The sequence below is a fragment of the Bubalus kerabau genome, chromosome 16, assembly GCF_029407905.1.
Source record: "Bubalus kerabau isolate K-KA32 ecotype Philippines breed swamp buffalo chromosome 16, PCC_UOA_SB_1v2, whole genome shotgun sequence".
NCBI lineage: Eukaryota > Metazoa > Chordata > Mammalia > Artiodactyla > Bovidae > Bubalus > Bubalus kerabau.
Window position 1 is genome coordinate 75,284,238 of NC_073639.1, and position 24,267 is coordinate 75,308,504.

General features: G+C 50.7%; 1 protein-coding gene across 1 annotated transcript in view; it reads left to right on the forward strand.

The window, feature by feature from the left end:
- Positions 1–5,461: 5,461 nt before the first annotated feature.
- Positions 5,462–24,267, forward strand: part of LOC129629600 (immunoglobulin lambda-1 light chain-like) — a 68,140-nt gene continuing 49,334 nt past the window's right edge. Inside the window, exons 1-3 of the mRNA XM_055549692.1 lie at positions 5,462–5,507; positions 5,623–5,916; positions 7,788–7,789. Coding sequence (XP_055405667.1) covers positions 5,462–5,507; positions 5,623–5,916; positions 7,788–7,789 — 342 coding nt within the window. The remainder of the gene's footprint in view (positions 5,508–5,622; positions 5,917–7,787; positions 7,790–24,267) is intronic.

A 24,267-nucleotide genomic window follows, 5' to 3' on the forward strand; every position in this document is an offset into this window, starting at 1 on the left:
TCACCCAGACTCACATCCATCGAGTCAGTGATGCCATCCAGCCATCTCATCCTCTGTCATCCCCTTCTCCTCTTGCCCCCAATCCCTCCCAGCATCAGAGTCTTTTCCAATGAGTCAACTCTTCACGTGAGGTGGCCAAAGAACTGGAGTTTCAGCTTTAGCATCATTCCTTCCAAAGAAATCCCAGGGCTGATCTCCTTCAGAATGGACTGGTTGGATCTCCTTGCAGTCCAAGGGACTCTCAAGAGTCTTCTCCAACACCACAGTTCAAAAGCATCAATTCTTCAGCGCTCAGCCTTCTTCACAGTCCAACTCTCACATCCACACATGACCACAGGAAAAACCATAGCCTTGACTAGACGAACCTTTGTTGGCAAAGTAATGTCTCTGCTTTTGAATATGCTGTCTAGGTTGGTCATAACTTTCCTTCCAAGGAGTAAGCGTCTTTTAATTTCATGGGTGCAGTCACCATCTGCAGTGATTTTGGAGCTCAGAAAAATAAAGTCTGACACTGTTTCCACTGTTTCTCCATCTATTTCCTATGAAGTGGTGGGACCAGATGCCATGATCTTTGTTTTCCGAATGTTGAGCTTTAAGCCAACTTTTTCACTCTCCACTTTCACTTTCATCAAGAGGCTTTTGAGTTCCTCTTCACTTTCTGCCCTAAGGGTGGTGTCATCTGCATATCTGAGGTGATTGATATTTCTCCCGGCAATCTTGATTCTAGTTTGTGTTTCTTCCAGTCCAGCGTTTCTCATGATGTACCCTGCATATAAGTTAAATAAACAGGGTGACAATATACAGCCTTGACGAACTCCTTTTCCTATTTGGAACCAGTCTGCTGTTCCATGTCCAGTTCTAACTGTTGCTTCCTGACCTGCCTACAGATTTCTCAAGAGGCAGATCAGGTGGTCTGGTATTCCCATCTCTTTCAGAATTTTCCACAGTTTATTGTGATCCACACAGTAAAAGGCTTTGGCATAGTCAGTAAAGCAGAAATAGATGTTTTTCTGGAACTCTCTTGCTTTTTCTATGATCCAGCGGATGTTGGCAATTTGATCTCTGTTTCCTCTGCCTTTTCTAAAACCAGCTTGAACATCTGGAAGTTCACGGTTCACATATTGCTGAAGCCTGGCTTGGAGAATTTTGAGCATTACTTTACTAGCGTGTGAGATGAGTGCTGTTGTTCAGTCACTAAATCATGTCTGACTCTTTGCGACCCCATGAACTACAGCACACCATTCTTCTACTCTTGTAAATGTTTAGAGAAACAAAAATAGTAAAGCTATTTTGGCTGCAGGTCCAGGGCTTCCCAAGACATCCCTGGGCCAGCCTGGTAGGGCAGTGTGCCCAGGGAAGTCGCCTGAAGGTGGGAACTGCCCACTCTGCTTGTGGGCAGTGGACAAGGTCCGGGATGAGAGTGGAGGACAGGAGCTTCCATTCTGAATGGAAGAGACACCATTCTCCACTGTCCCGGGACTCAGCAGGTCTGGGGGTCCTGCCAGGTCATCCAGGAGGATGGGGGAAGGGTGCACTATTTGGGGAGAAATCCAGAAAAACCTGCACTCACTGGTGCCTCGGCTCAGCAGCTGTCCTCCGGAGCTCAGACTCAGACCATCTGCTGGCAGGTGGCACTGCTGCCCCCCACAGGGGCAAGGAGGCAGATTCACTGATGGGGTGGCATGGAATGGAAGTCAAGGGTGGAGTGGGGTGAAGGCCCCTGTGATCTGGAGGGAGGGGGTGAGACATAGAAAGCCCCCACCACCAATCCTCTACCCACCCCGCCTCTGGGCCTGTGCTTCCAAAACCCCTTTTCCTCTGGGGGTGGGGTGTCAGGGGCCCAGGGCCTGCTCAGCAGTGCTTCTTGCCCCACCCCCACCTCCCTTATAAGATAAGATGTCCCTCCCCTTATCATTCCAATGCCCCCTACTCTCTGGACTTTGCCACTTCTGTGATCCCAGGGGCAGCGGAAACTGCAGACCAGGGTCAATTAGACTGTCTTCTCTCCAGATGATGCCTCGTTCTACCCCTCACCCTCCAGATTTCAGGGGCACCTTCATCCCACTCCACCCCCGACTTCCATCCCATGCCACCCCATCAGCAACACTGCCTGCTTGCCCCTGTGGAGGGCAGGCAGTGCCACCCCCTCTACTTGAGTCCCCTGCCCCACCCCCCGATTCATTTTCAGCTTTTTAAGAAGCCAAACAATTCCTGCGTCTGGTTTCCTCACCTCTGCCTAATCTCCGCAGCCCCTCGGATGTCCTCAGCTTGAGCTGCTCCTGAGCACAGGCTTCCCCTGTTTTCACCAAAGGTCCCCTTCAGACTAAGTCAGGGCAGAGCATAGTCATGGAAAATGTGGGCAGGACCCTCTGAAGCGGTGCCCCTCAAATCTGGGGATGTTACACCTGGGCCACCAGGGGGCACCAGGTACCTGGCATCCAGGATGATTTTGGCACTTCCTTCCTCCCAGCCCCTGGAGGGGAGAAAGTCTGGCTTCTGGATAGACGTAAGAGCCAGGTGGCTGAGGATTCTTGCCTGGATGGGTTACAAGCCAAGCAGAGCCCTTCTCATTCATGCTGGCCTGGGGGGCCTCCTTTGAGTCCTCACTTAAGCCTAGGAACCCTTGGCATCCTCAGACAGTGAAGCTGTGTTTTTCTGAAGGTGGGGTCTGGTGCTGTGTCCTTGTCATCCCAGAGACCCTAAATCTTTAACCAGAGGCCATTGGCAGCTCCTGGTGGCTAAGAGTAAAGGCAGGGCAGTAGGGATGGCTGTTTTTCCTGGCTCTCCCTGCCATTCCGCCAGACATCCCTGTGCCTGTGAGCTAAGAGAGCTTAAGGTGTCCAGCTACACACATGGATGGATGGATGGATGGATGAATATATTGTTGTTGTTCAGTCGCTAAGTCATGTCTAACTCTTTGCAAACCCATGGACTGCAGCTTGTCAGGCTTTCCTGTCCACCACCATCTCCCGGAGCTTGCTCATACTCATGTCCACTGAGTCGATGATGCCATCCAACCATCTCATCCTCTGTTGCCTCCCCCTCCCACTCTCAATCTTTCCCACCATCAGACTCTTTTCCAGTGTGTCGACTCTCTGCATCAGATGGCCAAAGTATTAGAACTTCATCTTCAGCATCAGTCCTTCCAATGAATATTCAGAGTTGATTTCCTTTAGGATGAACTGGTTTGATCTCTTTGCAGTCCAAGGGATTCTCAAGAGTTCTCCAGCACCACAGTTTGAAAGCATCAATTCTTCAGCGCTAAGCCTTCTTTAGGGTCCAACTCTCATGTCTGTATGTGACTACTGGAAAAGCCATAGCTTTGACTATACAGACCTTTGTCAGCAAAGTGATGGCTCTGATTTTTAATACATTGTCTACATTTATCATAGCTTTTCTTCCAGGGAGCAAGAATCTTTTAATTTCATGGCTGCAGTCACCGTCCGCATTGATTTTGCAGCCCAAGAAAATAAAGTTTGTCATTGTTTCCTTTGTTTCCCCATCTATTTGCCATGAAGTAATGGGACTAGATGCCATGATCTTAGTTTTTTTGAATGTTGAGTTTTAAGCATCGTTTTAAGCATACTGTTGTTCCATCTGGACCTAAGATTGTCACCTGGAACAGAGCTGATCAAAACTCAATTTTTTCATCTTGGAACAGGAGGTTCAGCCCTCCCCTCCTTCCTCTCATCCAGACTCATTAAACAAACATTTGTCCTTGAGCGGCTGCTGGTGCAACGGTCAAGAAGGTATGTGCTCATGAGTTTTAGGGTGGAAACAGAAAAACACCAAAGCAAAACCAAAACAAGACCATGGTTTTAAAGAGTGAGGTTGTAACTGATTCTCTGAAGAAAACATAGAGAGCGAAGAATGCCTCTGCGGGACTTGAAATGGAAAGGGGATCCCTCTAGCTTTGTCCATCATTGGCCACGGGTGAGGGTCCGTCCACCTGGTGGGGCAGGTGATATATCCCATCCCGAAGGGAGTTAAAGGACAAAGAGACAAGAGTTTAGAGCGGATTGGGTCAGGGAGGGCGGCGGGGGCGTGGTGGGGGCGGTCTGGTACTGAGCGGGAAGGGAAGGGGAGGGCCGGAGGGAGGGATTTCCAGCTGCCACTCAGCTGCCTCCCTGGGCTTGGTCGGCAACGTCTGCAGCCACCAGGGGGCAGTAAAGGCCAGGATTTGGGGACGGTTCTGGCGGCTTAAACTGTCCCACGTGAAGGATCGACAGGCTTCCCCAGTGGTTCAGTGGTAAACGACCCAGCTGCCAGTGCAGGAGACTTGGGTTCAATCTCTGGGTCAGGGAGACCCCCTGGAAAAGGAGATGGCAACTCACTCCAGTATTCTTGCCTGGAAAATCTCATGGACAGAGGAGTCTGGTGGGCTACAGTGCACGGGGTCGCACAGAGTTAACACCAAATAGTGACTAAACAAGAGCAAATGAAGTTTCACCGGCTGCTTCTCCCAGATCCCTTTTTATGTCCCAAAGCATTTGCGCTCCAATAAATTACCTTCAGAAGTGCAAACAAGCGGCCAATGGCTCACGCTCGGGTCTCAGACTCAGAGCACCGCCGAGAGAGGATGGAGGGGAACATGAGGACTCTCCCAAGAGAGGCGGAAAGAAGGAGCTGGGGGTGGAGGAGGAACCCACTGGGAGTTTGGGACAAGTAGAACAGACTATTAACCACTGGATGGATAAACACCAAGGTCCTATGTACAGCACAAGGAATTGTATGCAATATCCTGTGGTAAACCGTGTTGGAAAAGAACATGAAGAAAGAATGTGTACGTGAGTATAACCGAGTCACTTTCTTCTACAGCAGAATTAACACTACATTGTAGATCAACTATACTTCAATATAATCTTTTGTTTTTACTTTTACTTTTTGGCTGTGCCTCGCAGTTTGCAGGATCTTAGTTCCCAGACCAGTGATCAAACCCGAGCCCCATGCAGTGGAAGCTCGGAGAGCTAACCACGGGACCACCAGGGAAGGCCCTTCAACAACAGTTTTTTAAAACAGAAGGAGCTGAGGGGTAATGGTCTCCAGCTCTGCATGTGACTCCTGGAATGTGGGGCAGCTGGATCTTTGAGCCATCGGGGCCCCAGTTCTCTTCTTTGCGGGTCAGCCAGCCCACTGGACATTCTGGGATTTCTCCCCCAGGAACCACGATGACTTGTGGAAACTTGTGGGGTTCATTCCCCACATCCTGTCATGGACTTGGTCTGTCCTCACTCAATATGTGAAAGAGTTAATTCTCAGGAAGTTCTGCTGTCCGGGGAGGGAGAAGTATCTACAACAAAGGGCCAGGTCAGAGAGGGTGAGCAGAGGGGGTGAGGAGGGGCAGGAGCAGGAAGCAGATTTGCATGGGGACCCACCCTCCTCTGGGGGAGGGGATAAGAGGGATCTGAGGACCAGGCCCAGGGCTGCGGGCTCAGAAGGCAGCGTCTGGAGCGTCTCCACCATGGCCTGGGCTCTGCTGCTCATTACCGTCCTCACTCAGGGCTCAGGTGAGGCCTCCAGGGGAGGGACCCCGGGGACCTGACTGATCCCTGGTGTCTTTGTCCTCAGGGTGACCTGGGCCCCAGCAGGGAACTGACCAGAGTGTGTTTCTCCTCTTTGCAGGGTCCTGGGGCCAGTCTGGCCTGACTCAGCCTCCCTCAGTGTCTGGGAATCTGGGACAGACAGTCACCATCTCCTGTGCTGGGACCAGCAGTGACATAGGGGGTTATAATGGTGTGGGCTGGTACCAACAGCTCCCGGGCTCAGCCCCCAAAGCTCTGATATATAATGTCAACAAACGGCCCTCAGGGATCCCTGCTCGGTTCTCTGGCTCCAAGTCCGGGAACACAGCCACCCTGACCATCTCTGGGCTCCAGGCTGAGGACGAGGCCGACTATTACTGCAGCTCATATAAAAGTGGTGGTGCTGTGCACAGCGGTCCAAGCTTATGGGGAAGTGAGACAAAACCCACCTGAGGTCACAGGCTCCCTGTTGCTCTGACTCTGCTGGCAGCTCGTCTGCATCTGATGTGGAAGCGTCAGCAGCTGAGAGGGCACTGAGGACCCTTCTGAGGGCTGAGGAGATGAGGAAGGGGTGGTTTCATGGTTGTTGTCCCTCCTCTTTAAGCCGCATATGAGTGGGAACATGACCCAAGAACATAGTCACGGTTCATGAGGAAGCTGCCACGTGGGCCTGTGCTGATTCTCCACTGGGCCCCCACCTGTGTTGCCCCCCCTTAGCTTCTAGACCAACAACTGCAATCAGCCTCAGCAGGTTCCTAGGCTGAGTAGAGAGTACGACCCACAGGAGGGACACTGCACTGCAGGAACTGCTTGGTTCTCCTATTTCACAGGGACAAAAACCCCTAGACCAAACGGGGAGGGGACAGGAAGGGAGGTGGTTAGTGGTGGGTGGAGCATAAGGCTGGATCAGCTGGATTCATTGACCTGGGCTCCCTTCACACAGACTCTGCATTTCGTGTTACCTGCAGCTGGTAGGGGTGGCAGAGGGTACAGGGAGTCCCAGTGGTTTGGTTGATTAGTTACTGGAAGCAGAGTCCAAAACGCGATCCTTAGTGAAAGGTTGTTGCTGAGCCATGAAAGAAGCTGGGATTGCTGGCCTCCAGAGGAGAGGAATTCGATCCAGGGCCAGTGACGAGGCTTGATCGCTCAGAGCTTTTGAGTAATAAAGTTTTAATAAAGTATAAAAGAGATAGAGAAAGCTTCTGACATAGACATCAGAAGCAGGCAGAAAGAGTGCCCCCTTGCTAGTTTTTAGCAAGAAGTTATACACCTATGAGCAGGCTGCTAAAAGGAAATGTCTCAAAACTCAGAAAGTGGCACCAGATCCCTCAACCACAACATAAATTTTGAGATAATATTGGCACAAGGTAAGTCACCCCAGGCCATAAAACATTTGACGTGATTCTTAAAGAAAGCTAGGTTTCCAGGCAAATACATTAATATAGCTTAAGAGAACATTTGCATGAGTAAAACATACTGGTTTGTTGAGCCATTACGGTTCTCAGCCTTAGGCGAAATCAACTTGAAGAAAAACAGAGTCTAGGGTAAATACACAGTTCATTAACGTAACTTACGAAAAGCATTTCCAGAAGAAAACGCACTGGTTAGCTCAAGGTTTGAGAAAAGTTAAGTTCTGATGGAACATAGATTGTAAAAAGAAACCTCCTTATAATTTTGTATAGAGAAGGGAAAAAATAGGACATTTGTAGTTTGTTTCCTCCTGGCCCTTAAGAGAGAGAGAAAAAACGCCTGACACTTGAAGCCTATTTCCCCCATTTGGAGACCCACAGCCTTCCTTCCTGTTACCCTCTCACTAGTGAGTGAACTAGAAGACCCAGACCTGTCTGCCTGAACACAAAGGGACTCAACGTGTAACGAGATTGTAAGGTTAGAGTAGATTTGTGCTTTAAGACCTGCTACCCACACTTGGAGGGGGCTTCCCAAGTGGTGCAGTGGTAAAGAATCAACCTGCCCAGCAGGAGACCGGAGTTCAATTCCTGGATGGGGAAGATCCCCTGGAGAAGGAAATGGCAACCCAGTCCAGTATTCTTGCCTGGGAAATCCCGTGGATAGAGGATCCTGGTGGGTTACAGTCCATGGGGTCGCAAGAGTAGGACACAACTTAGCAATTAAACCACCACCAAACTCCTACTTTGCCCCAAAACCGTCTAGGTCAAGTGAACAAAAGTCTAACTCAAGTCACAGCGCCTGGATCCATTTCCAGCCTTGAGCCAGTTTGGTGGTGGTGGTGGTTTAGCCACTAAGTCGTGTCCTGCTCTTGCGACCCCATGGACTGTAGCCCACCAGGTTCCTCTGCCCACTTGCCAAAACTGGAGAAAGCCCACTCCGCAATGAAGTCTCGGTGCAGTCAAGAAGAAATATAAATAAATAAATAAATTTTCTAAAAAAGAGCTAAAAGTACTTTAAAAAAAAAAAAAAAAGACCAAAGCTTATTTTAGAGGGAATCAACCAGAGGCCCATGGTCAAGTCTATCAGACCTGGAGTCTGGGGAAAGGAGACTTTCAGACTTTTGAGTAGCAGTGGGCACTGAGTCCCTGTCTCCATTTGTGGGAGCTGGCCCAGCTGAGTATCTTTTCATCTGACGCCATTTCATTTCCTGTAAGTGGTCCTCACGCGTGCGTCAGGAGCCATGAGGGTCCACATGCCCGGGGACAGAGGGTGACAGCCGAAGGAAAGCAGACACGAAGCCCTCACCACCCCCTCCGCCCACCCTTCATCAGGCAGGGGTCCTCAGCTAGGACCCAGCCCTGGTGCTGGCAGGAAGCTGGGTGGGTGGGGGATGGGCCTGAGGGCCACTCCTCACTGAAGAGACAGGGGAGAGTTCAAGGTGCAGGAGACCAGCCCCAGCCACGAGCCCCTCAGGAAGCAGTGCATGTAGAAGCATCAACAACATGTCCTGGACCACTGTCCCCTTCATGGGCCTCTGCACAGGTCAGGGCAGACTCCCTGGGCGGTGGGGAGGGGGTCTGGGCAAGGGGCCTTGTGGAGGAGTTGCCCTAACACTGGTGCCCATGGGTGTCTCCTTCTCTTCTCCTCGGCCATCAGCTTCCAGCCTGTGGTGACTCAAGACCCTTCCCTATGCTGTCATCCAGGCCGACAGTCACCCTCACCTTCATCCACCCCCAGTCACTCTTTAGGCTCCATCCTTGGGGACAGAGCGGCCCTCACCATCGCTGGGGACAAGGCTGAGGGCCCTTGTATAGTCTGGTCCAATGCACCTGCTTCACACTCACAGCTTCTCACGGGGGGCTGGATCAGCCTGGCATAGCCCACTCCATCTTCCTCCCCGCCTGGTCCTTCCAGAGCCCAGAGCCTGGGTCAGCTCCACAGACAGGGCGTCCCTTCCCCATAGGAAGAGCAGCTCCTTTCTCAGCTGACTGTGGGCAGAGCACAGCAGGGACAAAGACCAGATGAGAGGCTGAGCCAGTGATGACCTTCACAGGTCTGTCCAGCCATGCTGATCCAGCGTTTTCAAGCAAGACCTCTTTAACCTGAGACTTCAGGAGAATGCTTTTCAAGGTCCATCAGAAAGAACCTCTTCCTCCCCAAGGGAACCTGGCATTGTTATTCGCTCTCCAGCCCCTGCCTTTCCCCGTCAAGGCCACTCCCTAAATCCTGTGCTGCACGCTCAGCAGAAAATCTGCAGATATCTGGGGAAGGCATCTATGGTCAGCACGGGGGACAGTAGACAGGGTTCAGGCCCAGAGGACCTTCAGCCACACACAGCAGCTGAACCTCCTTGAAGATCTTCAGGCCCCGGATAAAGTAGTGAAGGTCAAGGCTGGCCTCAACCCACCCGTGGCAATCCTGCTTTGCTCCTCGGGCGCCATCCTGGGCAGCTGCAAACACCCAGATCTATTACCCAGAAGCCCCCCGTGCCACTACCTGACCACATGTCACTCCTGCCCTTCGAATTCTTACCTCAGAGGCAATATCACACTGGCCCTGAGCTGTGTCTGAACCCCAGACCCCTCAGGCTGTGCCTGTGTGTAGGTGCTGTAAGTGATGAGGGTCACCAGGAACACCTGTTCTGTTTCAAAGTGCTGCCCCAGCCTTGAGAACAAACACCTCAGTTACACCAAAGGCTTCTCTTTCTCTGAGACAAGGTCCGGGGAGGAACTGGGTTGCTACCTGGACAGCTATTGACCCATGATTTTTTGGCCCATGTTTCTCCTTTTGACCATGTTTTTCCATCACATTCAAAAAGAAAATCCAGACCATCTCACTGGTTTGCTCAGCAAGCCACTGTCCAAACTCTTAGAGGTGCAAGAGGAAATTTCTGGGTGTCCTACAAAAACAGTGAACTTTCATACAAAGAAGATTTCCCTGGAGAATATTTGAATCACCATGTGATGACCTGGACCAGGGACACATAAACCTCCTACTTGGCACAGAATTCCAGTGGCTGCAGGGCAATGTCCACATCAGAAATAGAAAAACGTCACCTGTGAATTGCTTTGAAAAGAAAAGGCAGAACTTTCTTCCAGGTACACCCCTGTCTAGCTTGAGAGCTGACGTCTAATATGGAGGATGGAGGCAATGTGAGGGAAAATTGCCATCAAAAATATTGACAATTCAGTTCAGTTCAGTTCAGTTCAGTCGCTCAGTCGGGTCCGACTCTTTGCGAGCCCATGAATCGCCCCACGCCAGGCCTCCCTATCCATCACCAACTCCCCGAGTTTAACCAAACTCATGTCCATCGAGTCGGTGATGCCATCCAGCCATCTCATCCTCTGTGTCCCCTTCTCCTCCTGCCTTCAATCTTTCCAGCATCAGGTTCTTTTCCAATGAGTCAGTTCTTTGCATCAGGTGGGCAAAATATTGGAGTTTCAGTTTCAGCATCAATCCTTCCAATGAACACTCAGGACTGATCTCCTTTAGGATGGACTGGTTGGATCTCCTTGCAGTCCAAGAGACTCTCAAGAGTCTTCTCCAACACCACAGTTCAAAAGCATCAATTCTTCAGCACTCAGCTTTCTTTATAGTCCAACTCTCACATCAGGTGGCCAAAATATTGAAGCTTCAGCATCAGTCTTTCCAATGAATAGTCAAGGTTGATTTCCTTTAGGATTGACTGGTTTGATCTCCTTGCTGTCCAAGGGACTCTCAAAAGTCTTCTCCAGCACCACAGTTTTAAAGCATCAATTCTTTGGTGCTCAGTCTTCTCTGTATTCCAGCTCTCATATCCATATATGACTACTGGAAAAACTGTAACTTCAACTATATGGACCTCTGTCGGCAACATGATGTCTCTGCTTTTTAATATGCTGTCTAGGTTTGTCATAGCTTTCCTTCCAAGAACCAAGTGTCTTTTAATGTCATGGTGTATTCACCATTCACAGTGATTTCAGAGCCCAAGAAAATAAAGTCTGTCGTATTATCACTTTTTCCCCATCTATTTGCCTGAAGTGTTGGGAGTGAATGCCAGGATTTAGTTTTTTTAATGTTGAGTGTCAAGCCAGCTTTTTCACTCTCCTCTTTCACCCTCATTAAGAGGCCCTTTTAGTTCCTCTTCACTTTCTGCCGTTAGAGAGGTATCATCTGAATATCTGAGGCTGTTGATATTTCTCCCAGAAATCTTGATTCCAGCTTGTGCTTCATCCAGCCCAGCAATTTGCATGATGTACTCTGCATGTAAGTTAAATAAGCAGAGTGGCAATATACACTTTTGACGAGCTCATTCCCAATTTGGAACCAGTCCATTGTTCCATGTCTGGTTCTAACTGTTGCTGCTTGACTTCGGGTGACCTGACGCTGGGTTGACCCTGGCCTCTCTCACCTTCTAATCCACTTCTCTTCCCCCGAGTCCTCCCTCTCTTCGGCCCCTCACCCTCCTCCCCTCCCTCCTGTCCCTCTCCCTCGTCACCTCCTTCTCCTCCTCCTTCTTCTTCCTCTTCTTGCCTTCCTTTCTCTCTTCTTCTTAACATGTTTGGATTTCTCCCCAAAAGTTACATTTTTATTTAAATCTTGCATTACATTTGCATGTTATACGTCCTCTACTCATGCACTGATTCTCATTGTTTTCCCCTGTCCATTGTGTGTCTGTCTGTCTGTCTTTATTCTTTAATGGTCATAACACCAGAAGTAGCCATGCTGTGACCATCACTGCCCCAGGTGTCTCGTGTGACAGCCCGAATCCAGCCCGCCAGCTGCAGGACTGAACCCCTCATTTCCCCAGACACTGGGGTCCACAGCCCCAGATCCCGGTCTTACTTCTGCTGTAGTCTCTGGCCCCGGTGACACTCCTCATCCCAGTGGCAGATGCAGCTATGGACCTGTGTGTGGAGCAGGGGATAGAGGCAGGGCCCCTGCCCCCAATTTGAAGGGCTCTTAAGAGCTCCCCGGTCGTAGCAAACACCTTCTTCCAACAACACAAGAGAAGACTCTACACATGGACATCACCAGATGCTCAACACCGAAATCAGATTGACTATATTCTTTGTAGCCAAAGATGGAGAAGCTCTATACAGTCAGCAAAAACAAGACCAGGAGCTGACTGTGGCTCAGATCATGAACTCCTTATTGCCAAATTCAGACTTAGATGGAAGAAAGTAGGGAAAACCACTAGACCATTGAGGTATGACCTAAATCAAATCCCTTATGATTACACAGTGGAAGTGACAAATAGATTTAAGGGACTAGATCTGATAGACAGAGTGCCTGATGAACTATGGAATGAGGTTCGTGATGTTGTACAGGAGACAGGGATCAAGACCATCCCCATGGAAAAGAAATGCAAAATAGCAAAATGGCTGTCTGGGGAGGCCTTACGAATAGCTGTGAAAAGAAGAGAAGCGAAAAGCAAAGGAGAAAAGGAAAGATATTCCCATTTGAATGCAGAGTTCCAAAGACTAACAAGAAGAGATAAGAAAGCCTTCCTCAGCGATCAGTGCAAAAAAATAGAGGAAAACAACAGAATGGGAAAGACTAGAGATCTCTTCAAGAAGATCAGAGATACCAAAGGAACATTTCATGCAAAGATGGGCTCGATAAAGGACAGAAATGGTATGGACCTAACAGAAGCAGAAGATATCAAGAAGAGGTGGCAAGAATACACAGAAGAACTGTACCAAAAAGATCTCCATGACCCAGATAATCATGATGGTGTGATCACTGACCTAGAGCCAGACATCCTGGAATGTGAAGTCAAGTGGGCCTTAGAAAGCATCACTATGAACAAAGCTAGTGGAGGTGATGGAATTCCAGTGGAGCTATTTCAAATCCTGAAAGATGATGCTGTGAAAGTGCTGCACTCAATATGCCAGCAAATTTGGAAAACTCAGCAGTGGCCACAGGACTGGAAAAGGGCAGTTTTCATTCCAATCCCAAAGAAAGACAATGCCAAAGAATGTTCAAACTACCGCACAATTGCACTCATCTCACACGCTAGCAAAGTAATGCTCAAAATTCTCCAAGCCAGGCTTCAGCAATACATGAACCGTGAACTTCCAGATGTTCAAGCTGGTTTTAGAAAAGGCAGAGGAACCAGAGGTCAAATTGCCAACATCCGCTGGATAATGGAAAAAGCAAGAGAGTTTCAGAAAAACATCTATTTCTGCTTTATTGACTATGCCAAAGCCTTTGACTGTGTGGATCACAATAAACTGTGGAAAATTCTGAAAGAGATGGGAATACCAGACCATCTGACCTGCCTCTTGAGAAATCTGTATGCAGGTCAGGAAGCAACAGTTAGAACTGGACATGGAACAGCAGACTGGTTCCAATTTGGGAAAGGAATATGTTAAGGTTGTATTTTGTTACCCTGCTTATTTAACTTATATGCAGAATACATCATGAGAAATGCTGGGCTGGATGAAGAACAAGCTGGAATCAAGATTGCCAGCAGAAATATCAATAACCTCAGATATGCAGATGACACCACCCTTATGGCAGAATGTGAAGAACTAAAGACCCTCTTGATGAAAGTGAAAGAGGAGAGTGAAAAAGTTGGCTTAAAGCTCAACATTCAGAAAACAAAGATCATGGCATCCAGTCCCATCACTTCATGGGAAATAGATGGGGACACAGTGTCAGACTTTATTTTGGGGGGCTCCAAAATCACTGTAGATGGTGACTGCGGCCATGAAATTAAAAGATGCTTACTTCTTGGAAGGAAAGTTATGACAAACCTAGATAGCATATTAAAAAGCAGAGACATTACTTGGCCAACAAAGGTTTGTCTAGTCAAGGCTACGGTTTTTCCAGTGGTCATGTATGGATGTGAGGATTGGACTGTGAAGAAAGCTGAGTGCCGAAGAATTATTCTTTTGTACTGTGGTGTTGGAGAAGACTCTTGAGAGTCCCTTGAACTGCAAGGAGATCCAACCAGTCCGTTCTAAAGGAGATCAGTCCTGAGGGTTTATTGGAAGGACTGATGCTGAGGCTGAAACTCCAATACTTTGGCCACCTGATGTGAAGAGTTGACTCATTGGAAAAGACCCTGATGCTGAGAGGAATTGGGGGCAGGAGGAGAAGGGGACACAGAGGATGAGATGGCTGGATGGCATCACCGACTCGATGGACATGAGTTTGGTTAAACTCGGGGAGTTGGTGATGGACTTGGAGGCCTGGTGTGCTGGGATACATGGGGTCGCAAAGAGTTGGACATGACTGAGCGACTGAACTGAACTGAACTGGGCTGAAGAGCTCACCCGTACCAGAGCTCCTCGGGTCCTCCTGCAGGCCTGGCTGTGATGGCCCCCAGGTCACCATCCTGCCTCCTTCATCCCATCCTTTCCCGAAAGGCTGGGAGTTGGGTGAGGTGAGTTGTCTTGTATCTAGAATTTCTGCATGTGACCCTCAGAGTGCAATTTAGCTCCAGAGAACTGAGCTCCAAGAGTTCATTTTTTCCTTTTCTTCTTTATGATACTACCCTCTTCTGAGCAGAGGGAGGAGGGGACTCTGCCTTCCTCAGCCTTTTGTTCCTCCAGGACCCACACGGGGAGGGTCGCCTGCTTCACTGAGCCGGAAGGTTCAATTGCTCATGTCCTCCAGAAACACTCCCCCCAGAGACCCCCAGAAATAAATGGAATGGCACCTTGTTTCCCAGACAAGTGGGACACATGTTAAGAACCACCTCGGTGATTAAAATAGTAACCTCTGTGTGTGTGTATTTACTGGAGAAGGAAACGGCAATCTACTCCACTATTCCTGCCTAGAAAATTCCATGGAAGAGAAGCCAGGCAGGCTACAGTCCACGGGGTCACAGAGACTGAACACACACAAGCACACAGAAGTGTATTTTGCAGTATTTTTAAATTTGTTCAGTTCAACATGGAGTACAAGAATTTGAATCGTGAAATCAATTGACCCATAAACCAGAAGAAATCACTGTGTTGTGATCTCTGTGGCGGTAACGTGGGTACCTGGTGCTCTGACGCTCACAGCCTCTGGCTCTCTCTCTACATGTACATACGCATATATTTCCATGTATGTATGTATTCGGAAGATTTCACATACGTCTCACCAGTCCACAGCCCCCGTGTTCCCTGATGCCCAGAACATCTGTCAGAGCTGTGAGTATTGTCAGCAGATAATATCTTCCAGGTTCCTGTGCTCACATTGGTTATCAGGTCCCTCTGATCCAGCATTTCTCAGCTAAGACTCCTTGTGACTCCTGGCTGCAGAATCTTCTGCAAAAGTCCCACAGAGAGGAGTGTGATCACTGTACACAGGAGGACCGTGGTTCTCTAGTGTGAGAAATGCTAACTCAGCCCTTTACAGGGACGTGAATGTACCTGAGACAGTAATCAGTCATGCTCAGAAATCAGAGCTCTACTAGAGGCAGCACGTGGGGTGGCCAGCAGGGGGCAGCAGAGCACGGACAGGAGCAGCAGGTCAGAGGCTGGGCTGCCCAAGAAGGGCTTCAGGGGAACCAGCCCTGTGGGTCCACAGGTGTCCAAGGAGCAGCGCTTGGCAGGAAGTCAGGACTGGACAGGCCATCCCCTCAGGACTAGTGACCACCTCTGAGGGTCACATCCACAGTGAACCCCAGAGCACTATGCCTCAGTGCACGGCCAGGATGCTCCCAGGCTGATCGCCCCACTGGGGAGTCCAGGGGAGACCACAGGCTGGGGGGCTTGGGACAGTGGTCATGTGGTCAGACACAGGGAAGGTGACAGTGACCGCAGTCCCTGAGGACAAGTCTCATGTGCAGATGTGAGAAGCTGAGGAGGAAGCTGGGGACAGACAGGGCTGATGGTGTGGTGACCCCGCCTCTCAGTGAGGGTTCCCCGGGGGTGAATTTGCATAAACCCAAACCCTCACTGCCCCCACAAAGCTCTGAGAGGGAATAAAGGGTCTCGGACAGCCCAGCGCTGCTGCGGGCTCAGAGGCAGAGCTTGGGGCACATCCACCATGGCCTAGACCCCTCTCCTGCTGCCCCTCCTCACTCTCTGTGCAGATGCGGCCCCCCAGCCTCGGCCCCCAAGTGACCAGGGCTCAGGCTGGCCCGTCAGCTCAGCACAGAGGCTGCTGCAGGGGATGGGGGCCGCAGGGAGGAGACCCTCTTCCCACATTCCCCTTCCTCTCCTCTCTTCTAGGTCACCTGGCTTCTTCTCAGCTGACTCAGCCGCCTGTGGTGTCCGTGTCCTTGGGACAGACGGCCAGCATCACCTGCCAGGGAGACGACTTCGAAAGCTCTTTTGCTCACTGGTACCAAGAAGCCAGGCCAGGCCCCTGTGGTGGTCATTTATGAGTCTAGTGAGAAACCCTCAGGGATCCCTGACCGGTTCTCTGGCTCCAGCTCAGGGAACACGGCCACCCTGACCATCAGTGGGGCCCAGGCGGAGGACGAGGCCGATTATTACTGTCAGTCAGCTGATATCAGTGGTGTTGCTCACAGTGACACAGGCAGACGGGGAAGTGAGACACACACCCTCCCGTCCTGCTCACGCTCTCCTCCAGCCCCAGGAGGACCGTGAACACCGCAGGGACAGGCCTGGCCGGGTTTTCCCAGAGCTGAGCCCCCAGGCGGCCCCGCCTCCCGGCCCTCCAGGCAGGCTCTGCACAGGGGCGTCCACAGTGCAGACGATGGGCTGGTGGGAGAGGGTGACGGTTTCCTGGACCAGAGCTCCTGAGACCCACGGGCACTGAATGGGACTAGGGACACCTCTCCCCAACATGAACTCAGCTTAACTCATGATGTCTGAATTGACTGTTTCCAAATAAGGCCCGCTCTTATGCACGGCTGTTAGGACCTCAGTTGGTGAGTGTGGAGGGTTCCCGCAAGGAGTGTGTGTATATTGGTGTTGCCAGAAAACACTGCCCTTGCCAATTGCGCCAAACCCATCACACTCCTACCCCCACCATCCTAAAGCCTCTGGTTTGTGTCAAGGATAAGGAATATGAATATTAACAGATGGGATAAGAGTAAATATTCATATGTGCTTAAGATGTATCAAGCACCATCAAAGTTCTTTCTATGTATTTACTTCTTTAGCAGAACTATTCGCTCCCTCCACTCAAGCCCTGGTCCTCACCGCCTTCCTGTGGCCTCTCACTGTGCTTCAAAAGCTAAACACGGCCTTTCCTGAATGTGCTGGGAAGTTCCTCCTGTTTGAAAAATCAAGTGACTGATGTGGGACTGTGCACTGCTGCCCTGTGCTATTAAAACAAAGTTTCAGCCGCACGTGGGGGCTTCATTATCACTCAGTTGGTAAAGAATCTGCCTGCAATGCAGGAGATCCGAGTTCAATTCCTAAGTCGCGAAGATCTCCTGGGAAGTGCGTGGAGCCGGCGTGAGGACCTCCACCCGTGACAGAGGTCATGAGGGAGGAGGCTCGACATACGCAAAGGCGGGATCGAGCCTCAGGAGTCCCCCTGGAAATCCTCGAACATCTACCCCCAAAACCAGAGTCTGCCTACTTTACTACTTTGTGCTCTCACCTACACCTCTGACTTTACGGGGGGCTGTCCCCCACCACTTCTTTCAGAGAAGGAATTAACTTAGAGCTCCAGTTAATAATAATTCCTGGGTGTGATAGGACTGTTTCAACCTACAAATTCCTCTGAAGGTTCTCTAGACTGCCTGACAGGCTTGTCCGGCCACATGTGATTGCTCACAGCCTCCCAACCGTGAGAGGCACGAGATGCTTTAAACCTTCTAAAAACAGGTTTCTTAGAGAAGTTAGAAAACTATTAGTATAAGTATAGTGGGCTGATTGGAAATTATATTGGTGAAGGGTTTTTCATTTGTTGAGCCAATGTTTGCTGCTAAGTCTCCACATCCCCTGCCCTTACACACATTAATGAATATATAGAAGAAATAAGTATTAACCTTTGATATAAGTCATGTTAGACCTTAGGCTAAGTAAATTCTTTCCTTAATTAAAACCCACTACACCATCACCCTCTAGGAATGTAACTTTATTTGGGTGGTGTCTGTTTTAAGAATAATCACCCCTGGAGAAATAAGTGTTGACTGACCGCTGTCACAAGGAGAGGGTCATAAATTGTCAGCAGGTAATGATGTAACACCCCTAAGACCTCTGAATACATTTGTATGAAGCACATGACTTTAATAAAAGTCAGGACTGCTGTCCCCTCGTGACTTTTGTATAACATCTCAGTGTATAAAAACAGACTCTGGAAAATAAAGAATTGGGATCAGTTCCTCAAAATACTGGTCTCCCCATGTCTCTCTCTCTCTCTCTCAAACTCTGGCTGAGTTTCCATCTGGAGCGCAGAGCCTGCCAAGCTTACTAATTTTGCCTAGGCTTCTAAGATCCGACCGGGGAGACCTCAGTGTCTCCTCTCCTTCGGGAGAACGGAAGGACGCCTGCAGCCTACGTAAGAGGTGCAAGCTTCTTGTCTTGAAGTTTTATTGGTTTCCCACATAAACCAAGCTACTCAGCCTCTTTTCTCCACTGAATTTTCCTACTGAGCTATCCTTATTCTATTACTCTTTATATCTCTAATTAATATTTAATTAAAGCTATCCTATCCTGATCGCTGAAGCCGTCTCTCCTTCGAATTCCCTGGATCCACCCGGGATGGACCCCGGCAGGGAAGGAAATGGCAACTCACTCCAGTTCTCTTGCCTGGAGAATTCCATGGACAGAGGAGCCTGGCAGGCTACAATCTATGGAGTCACAAAAGTCCATGGGGTCATGAAAGTCAGACGTGACTTACCAACTAAGCCACCACCACCAACCACATATGTAATTTTAAATTTTCCAAGAGATACTTTTGAAAAATTATGCAAAACAGGTGCTGTTTCCATGATAGATTTTGCTTACTCAGTTAGTTGAAAATATAAGTTCAAGAGCTTCCCTGGAAGCTCAGTGGGAAAGAATCCACCTGCCAATGCAGGAGACACGCGTTCTATCCCTGATCAGGGAAGATTGCGCATTCCACAGGACAACTAAGCCACGCCTCACATCCACTGAGCCAGCGCTCTGGAGCCTGGGAGCTGCAGCTGCGGAGCTCATTGCCGAAACTACGGAAGCCCGCCCTCCTGGAGCCGGTGCTCCACAGGCGGACAAACCACTGCACTGAGAAGTCAGAGCACCGCAAGGAAGACGAGCGCCCGCTCACCACGAGTGGAGGCGGCCCACACAGCAGTGAGGACCCAGCGCCGCCATAAATACATCAAGACATCATTTTAAAATACCATTTCAATATGAATTGAATATGGAAATTTGGATACATTCTACACTACTCTATCCTAAATTTTTAAAATCTGCTGGGTATTTCAGAACAGCACTTCTCTACAGGGACCGCCCACCTGGGCTTTTAGCCACCATATTGGACTGAGCAAGTGAGACGGATGAGGCTTCCTTGGGGTAACTGTGCCTGCAGAACACACTTCCCACCACCAGGAGGCGATGGAGGGTCCCAGACCTAGTGTTATTGCTGGGGAGAAGCTGCCCATCTACATTCCACCGAGAAACTGGGGGCTTTTATACATGTATCCATGTGACTTCCATCTCAAAGGCAAGTTAGGAATGCAAATATAATTTTCAAAGGTGGTTCTGAGCCATCATGCACATTTTTAATATTGTTTGTGAAATAAGTGGCAATACTGTTTTATTAAATTTCTACAAGCATCCCTTACACTGGGAAGATATTTGCATGAACCCCGTGGCATGTCCTAAAGTTTTATTTTGTGCCTAGATCTAAAGGAAAGGTGGAATGTAAGGACTATTTTACTGACGTAGGTTCCAGTGCCCTTGAATACAGAGGAGAGGGTTGCCAGTGGAGGGGGAGGAGGCCTCGGGTGGGGGAGGGAAAGAAGCTATGGGGCCCAAAGATGGGGAGGGGAGGGAAGGGGCGGAGGGTCAGACTCTGAGGTCAGTGCCCTGGATGGAATCTTGACTCACTCATCCCCATCTGGGGGACCCTGGGGAAGTCATGTCCTCTCCCAGTGCTGGCTCCGCCTCATTAGACTGGGGAGGGGTTGAGCGGTCACAGAGGGCGCTGTGGGCTTATTGTGATGCCAGGGGAGGGGATGCAGGAAACTCCCCAAGGGTCTGGCATCTACTGGGGCTCACAAGTCCTCCCTGTGTTGAAGGAGCTACAGGTGTAGGAAGATGACCATCCTGGGGCACCAGGGGGCGCTGCGGGTCCTGGTTGCAGACCCTCCCAGGTGCCTGTCCCCTGGGCAGGGCTCAAGTGCAAAGGGCATAACTGGTGCTTCCTTGAACACACTACTCTTGGGGAGAATGTCTGTCCCTCTGAAACCCACACGTGGCCCTACCTCTGACCCCAGGGGATCCCCAGAGTGAGGCCCTGGGCTCAGGGCTGAGACAGGAGCTGAGACCAAGGATGGGGGCAGGGAGTTGACTTGCATGCACTGCCCGTCCTCCTGGAGCTGCAAGGGGAGAGGATAAAACGGGGCCTGGAGAGGCCCGTCCAGCTGGGCAGCCTCAGGGCAGAGCTCAGGACGCGCCTCCCACCGTGGCCTGGGTCCTCTCCTACCTGCTGTACCTGCTGGTCAGCACAGGTCAGTGTGGCCCAGGGCCTCGGGGGGCTCCCGGCCCCTCCGTCTGGCTCAGTCCTGAGGGTCCCCTGCCCAGTGTGGGCACCCTCAGCCTCGCCTGCCTTTCTGTCTGCGGGCCTCTGTGCTCGGCCTGTGCTGACCCAGCTCCCGTCTGCATCCTCCTCCCTGGGAGGCTCGGCCAAGCTCACCTGCACCCTGAGCAGCGAGCACAGCACGGTCTACAGTGAGTGGTATCAACAGAGTCCTGGGCAGGCCCCTCGGCATCTGATGAGGCTGACCAGTGACGGAAAAGTCACCACGGGGGACGGGATCCCCGACCACGTTTCCGGCTCCAGCTCTGGGGCTGACCACTACCTGACCATCAGCAACCGCAGTCTGATGACGAGGCTGATTACATCTGTTGTGTCAGCTCTAATGATGGTGGCCAAAGTGGGTACCACAGTGACACACACAAAGGGGAAGTGAGGCATACACCTCCCTCCCGTGCCCTCTGCCCACGGGCACCAGGGTGATCTGCTCCCTGTCCGTCCCCAGGGCCCTGACCTCTGAGTCTCCCCTCAGAAATCCATCTCCCTGACTCTCTCCCAGATTCACCAGCTGGAGATCAGATACACATTAATTTTAAGTGGTTTAGAAACAGGACATTGTGTTTCCTCTTCCACAGGCCTGTGTGGACGATGCTGGGAGAGGCCAGCCCAGACCAGGAGGGACCATGACCCTGGGAGGAGGCTGAGTTGAGATGACCCTGTCCCCAAGAGCCCCCAGGCCCTGTGGGGTCTCTCAAGTGAGGGACCGGGATCTTGGGGTCCACAAGTGACACTGGAGGTTGAGGCACCAAGTGACCGGACTCAGGTTCCCGGGGGACAGAAGTGGAGCTCTGCCGGGACTGAGGGCTCAGCAGGAAGAACTGAGCCTCAGGGGAGGTCGGAGCCTCGGCCCCATGGTGGGAGCAGAGCTGGGTCCTGGTGGAATGAGGGGTGTGTGAGGGGGAGCTGTGGCCAGACGGACCCGAGGCCGGCTGAGTTTCTCCAGCTAGGAAGAATCTCTGCTTTGCTGTCAAGAATGGCTCCCGTTCACCCACAGAACATCCTAGTGCTGGGCCAGCACCATGGCCACAGAGACAGCAAGAGGCATCAGGGAGGGACACTGAGCTGGAGAGTATGGTCCCGCCCCATGTCTCAGCCTGCTGGGGACCCCCTCAAACGCACCTGGGAGGGAGGTTTGTGCACCTGAGGTTCCTGCAGAGTTTGTCTGAAATCTGAAAAACAAGCATCTTTCACACACACCCGGCCCCTGAGTCAACGTGGGGCAGCTGTCCTGACCACAGGGACCATGACTCTCGGCACTGACCTGACCAGCATCGGGTGGGATTTCGGGGCTGGATCGGGAAGGTCAGCTGGGCCTCAGTGACTGAGGGCTGATGGGGAAAGTCCAGGAGCTGCCCGTGGCCTGGTGATGCCCGTGGGCAGGAGGAGAGGAGGAGGCTGGTGTCCTGATGAGGGATGGACAGGGTGCAGGAAGCAGGACTAGACAGGACATCTGGGTTCCATCCCACAGTGACCTCTGTCCACGAGTCTGCCTGGACTCACTGGGGACACAGGACCGTCTCCCAGGCCCTCACTCCAGGGAAGGGCTGTTCTCTGCAGTGCCTTTGACCCAGACAAGAGCTCCTACAGCTCCCTCAAGTGGGGAGTGTCCTGTCCTCCTTACACTGCAGGAGAGGGAGCGGGAGGTCAGCAGGGAGCAAAGCCACCCCTGCAGGTCCCACCACGTCCACACCCCCACGGTCTGGGCTGCTGAGAACTGAAGACAGTCAGCAGGAACCTCTGATGGACACACAGAAGGACAGACAGACAGAAGGGAGGACAGTGGTGGGAAAGGGAGGCAGAGAAGACCACTCCCTGCTGTGCTGAGATGGTGCCGCACCAGTGAGGAGTCCCCCCCCACAGAGTCTTGGCCATAGAGCTTGGAGCACCCTTTAGAGGTCATCTCTGTGACAAGGTCACAACAAGGTCAGGCTCTCAGGGAGGCCACTGTCCGTCCCATCTGTGAAAGTGACAGATGAACGGGGTGGACATTGGTGTCCACTTCAGGTGACTCTGCCCTGTGGAGATAGGATAGGTGACCTTATAAAAGAGACCTGAAACACTTGCCCAACCCCCAGTGAGCCACCGAGACAAGGCTTTGTAAGGACAGAGCCAGGAGACGGCCTCAGTGAGCCAAGGAAAGACCTGGCAACAAAAACAATATTGCAGGGTCTTGATCACAGACTTCTGACCCCCAGAAACAGAGCAAAGAAATTTATGGTATTTAAGCATCATGTGGATGGTATTTGAGTATAGCTGCCTGAGCTGACTATATCAGGAGCTGGTTGCTCTGGTGTATAGGGATTTATTGGAACATAAGTCTTCATTTTCCTGAAATAAATTTTAAGAGCACAATTTCTAGATTGCACAGTAATCCAATGTTGAGTGTATTAGTAGCTGCAGAACTCTTTCTCAGAGTGGCTGTGACGCTTCACATTCCTTCCTGTGACTCAAGGATAACCTATCTCTCTGCTGTCCAGCCAGCCTTGGGGTCTCCTTAGGGTGTAATTGAAATTCCCCTAATGACTCGTGGCCATCGTCCATCTGCTCATCTGGCATCTGTACGTTCCTGAAGAACTGTCTCTTCACAGCATTTTCCCCATTCCTATTGGATTTTTTTCATATTGATTAGTTTTGAGAATTTTTGAAATCCATACACAAGTCTTTTGAGGAATCGGTGAGTAGAGAGTACTTTCTAAACTTTCCTGGATTTTTCAACTCTCTAAAAAAGACTTTTCTAATAACAAGTACTTTCCAGTTTAATGTTTCCACTTGACTTCTTCCTTCTACATGTAATGAAGTTACTGTGAAGAGTCCAAGAATTCTTACCTTGGTCTAGGTACAGAAGATTTTTTTCCCTATTTTATTTCTAAAACATGATATGAAAAAGAATATTTATACATATGAATCATATACGTATATATGAATCATTTTGCTGTAACCTTTAACTAACACAACATTGCAAATCATCTATAGGTCAATAAATGTGTGCTCATTCACTCAGTGACGTCCAACTCTTTGCTTCCCCGTGGGCTGTAGTCCACCGGGCTCCTCTGTCCATGGGATTTTCCAGGAAAGAATATTGGAGAGGGTTGCTGTGCCCCCCTCCAGGGGATCTTGCCACCCAGGGATCAAAATCATATCTCCTGTCTCTCCTGCATTGCAGGTGACCTCTTTACCACTGAGCCACCTGGAAAGCTCGATATGTCAATAAATAAATAAATACAATTTTAAAGAAATATAGTAAAAATTCTGCCAGAGCTATGTGACCAGTGTCATCGTGTCTGATGCTGGAATCCTGGCTCTCACAGCAGCAGGACCACGGTCCCCTCAGCACCCACTTCCAGCAGTGCCCAGCCCTCCACATGACCTCGCCCCCAGAGAGGACTCCTGTGTGTCTCCCAGACACAGAGGGGACCCCATGACCAGACATAGGATGTGTGAAAGAGCTGGGGAAGGGCAGGCTTTCTCACTCAGCCCAGAGAGAGTCTGGGCACCTGGGAGGCCGGCCCCAAGAGACTCCTCTCTTGGAGCCCAGCTGCTCTCTGCTCAGCAGGGGGCCGGTCACCAGGTCACGAGGGGCAGGAAGGACATTTGCATGAGGACGTCCCTTCTGAGAATAAAAGAGCCCAGAGGCCCCAGCGCTGCTGCGGGCTCAGAGGCAGAGCTCGGGGCGCATCCACCATGGCCTGGACCC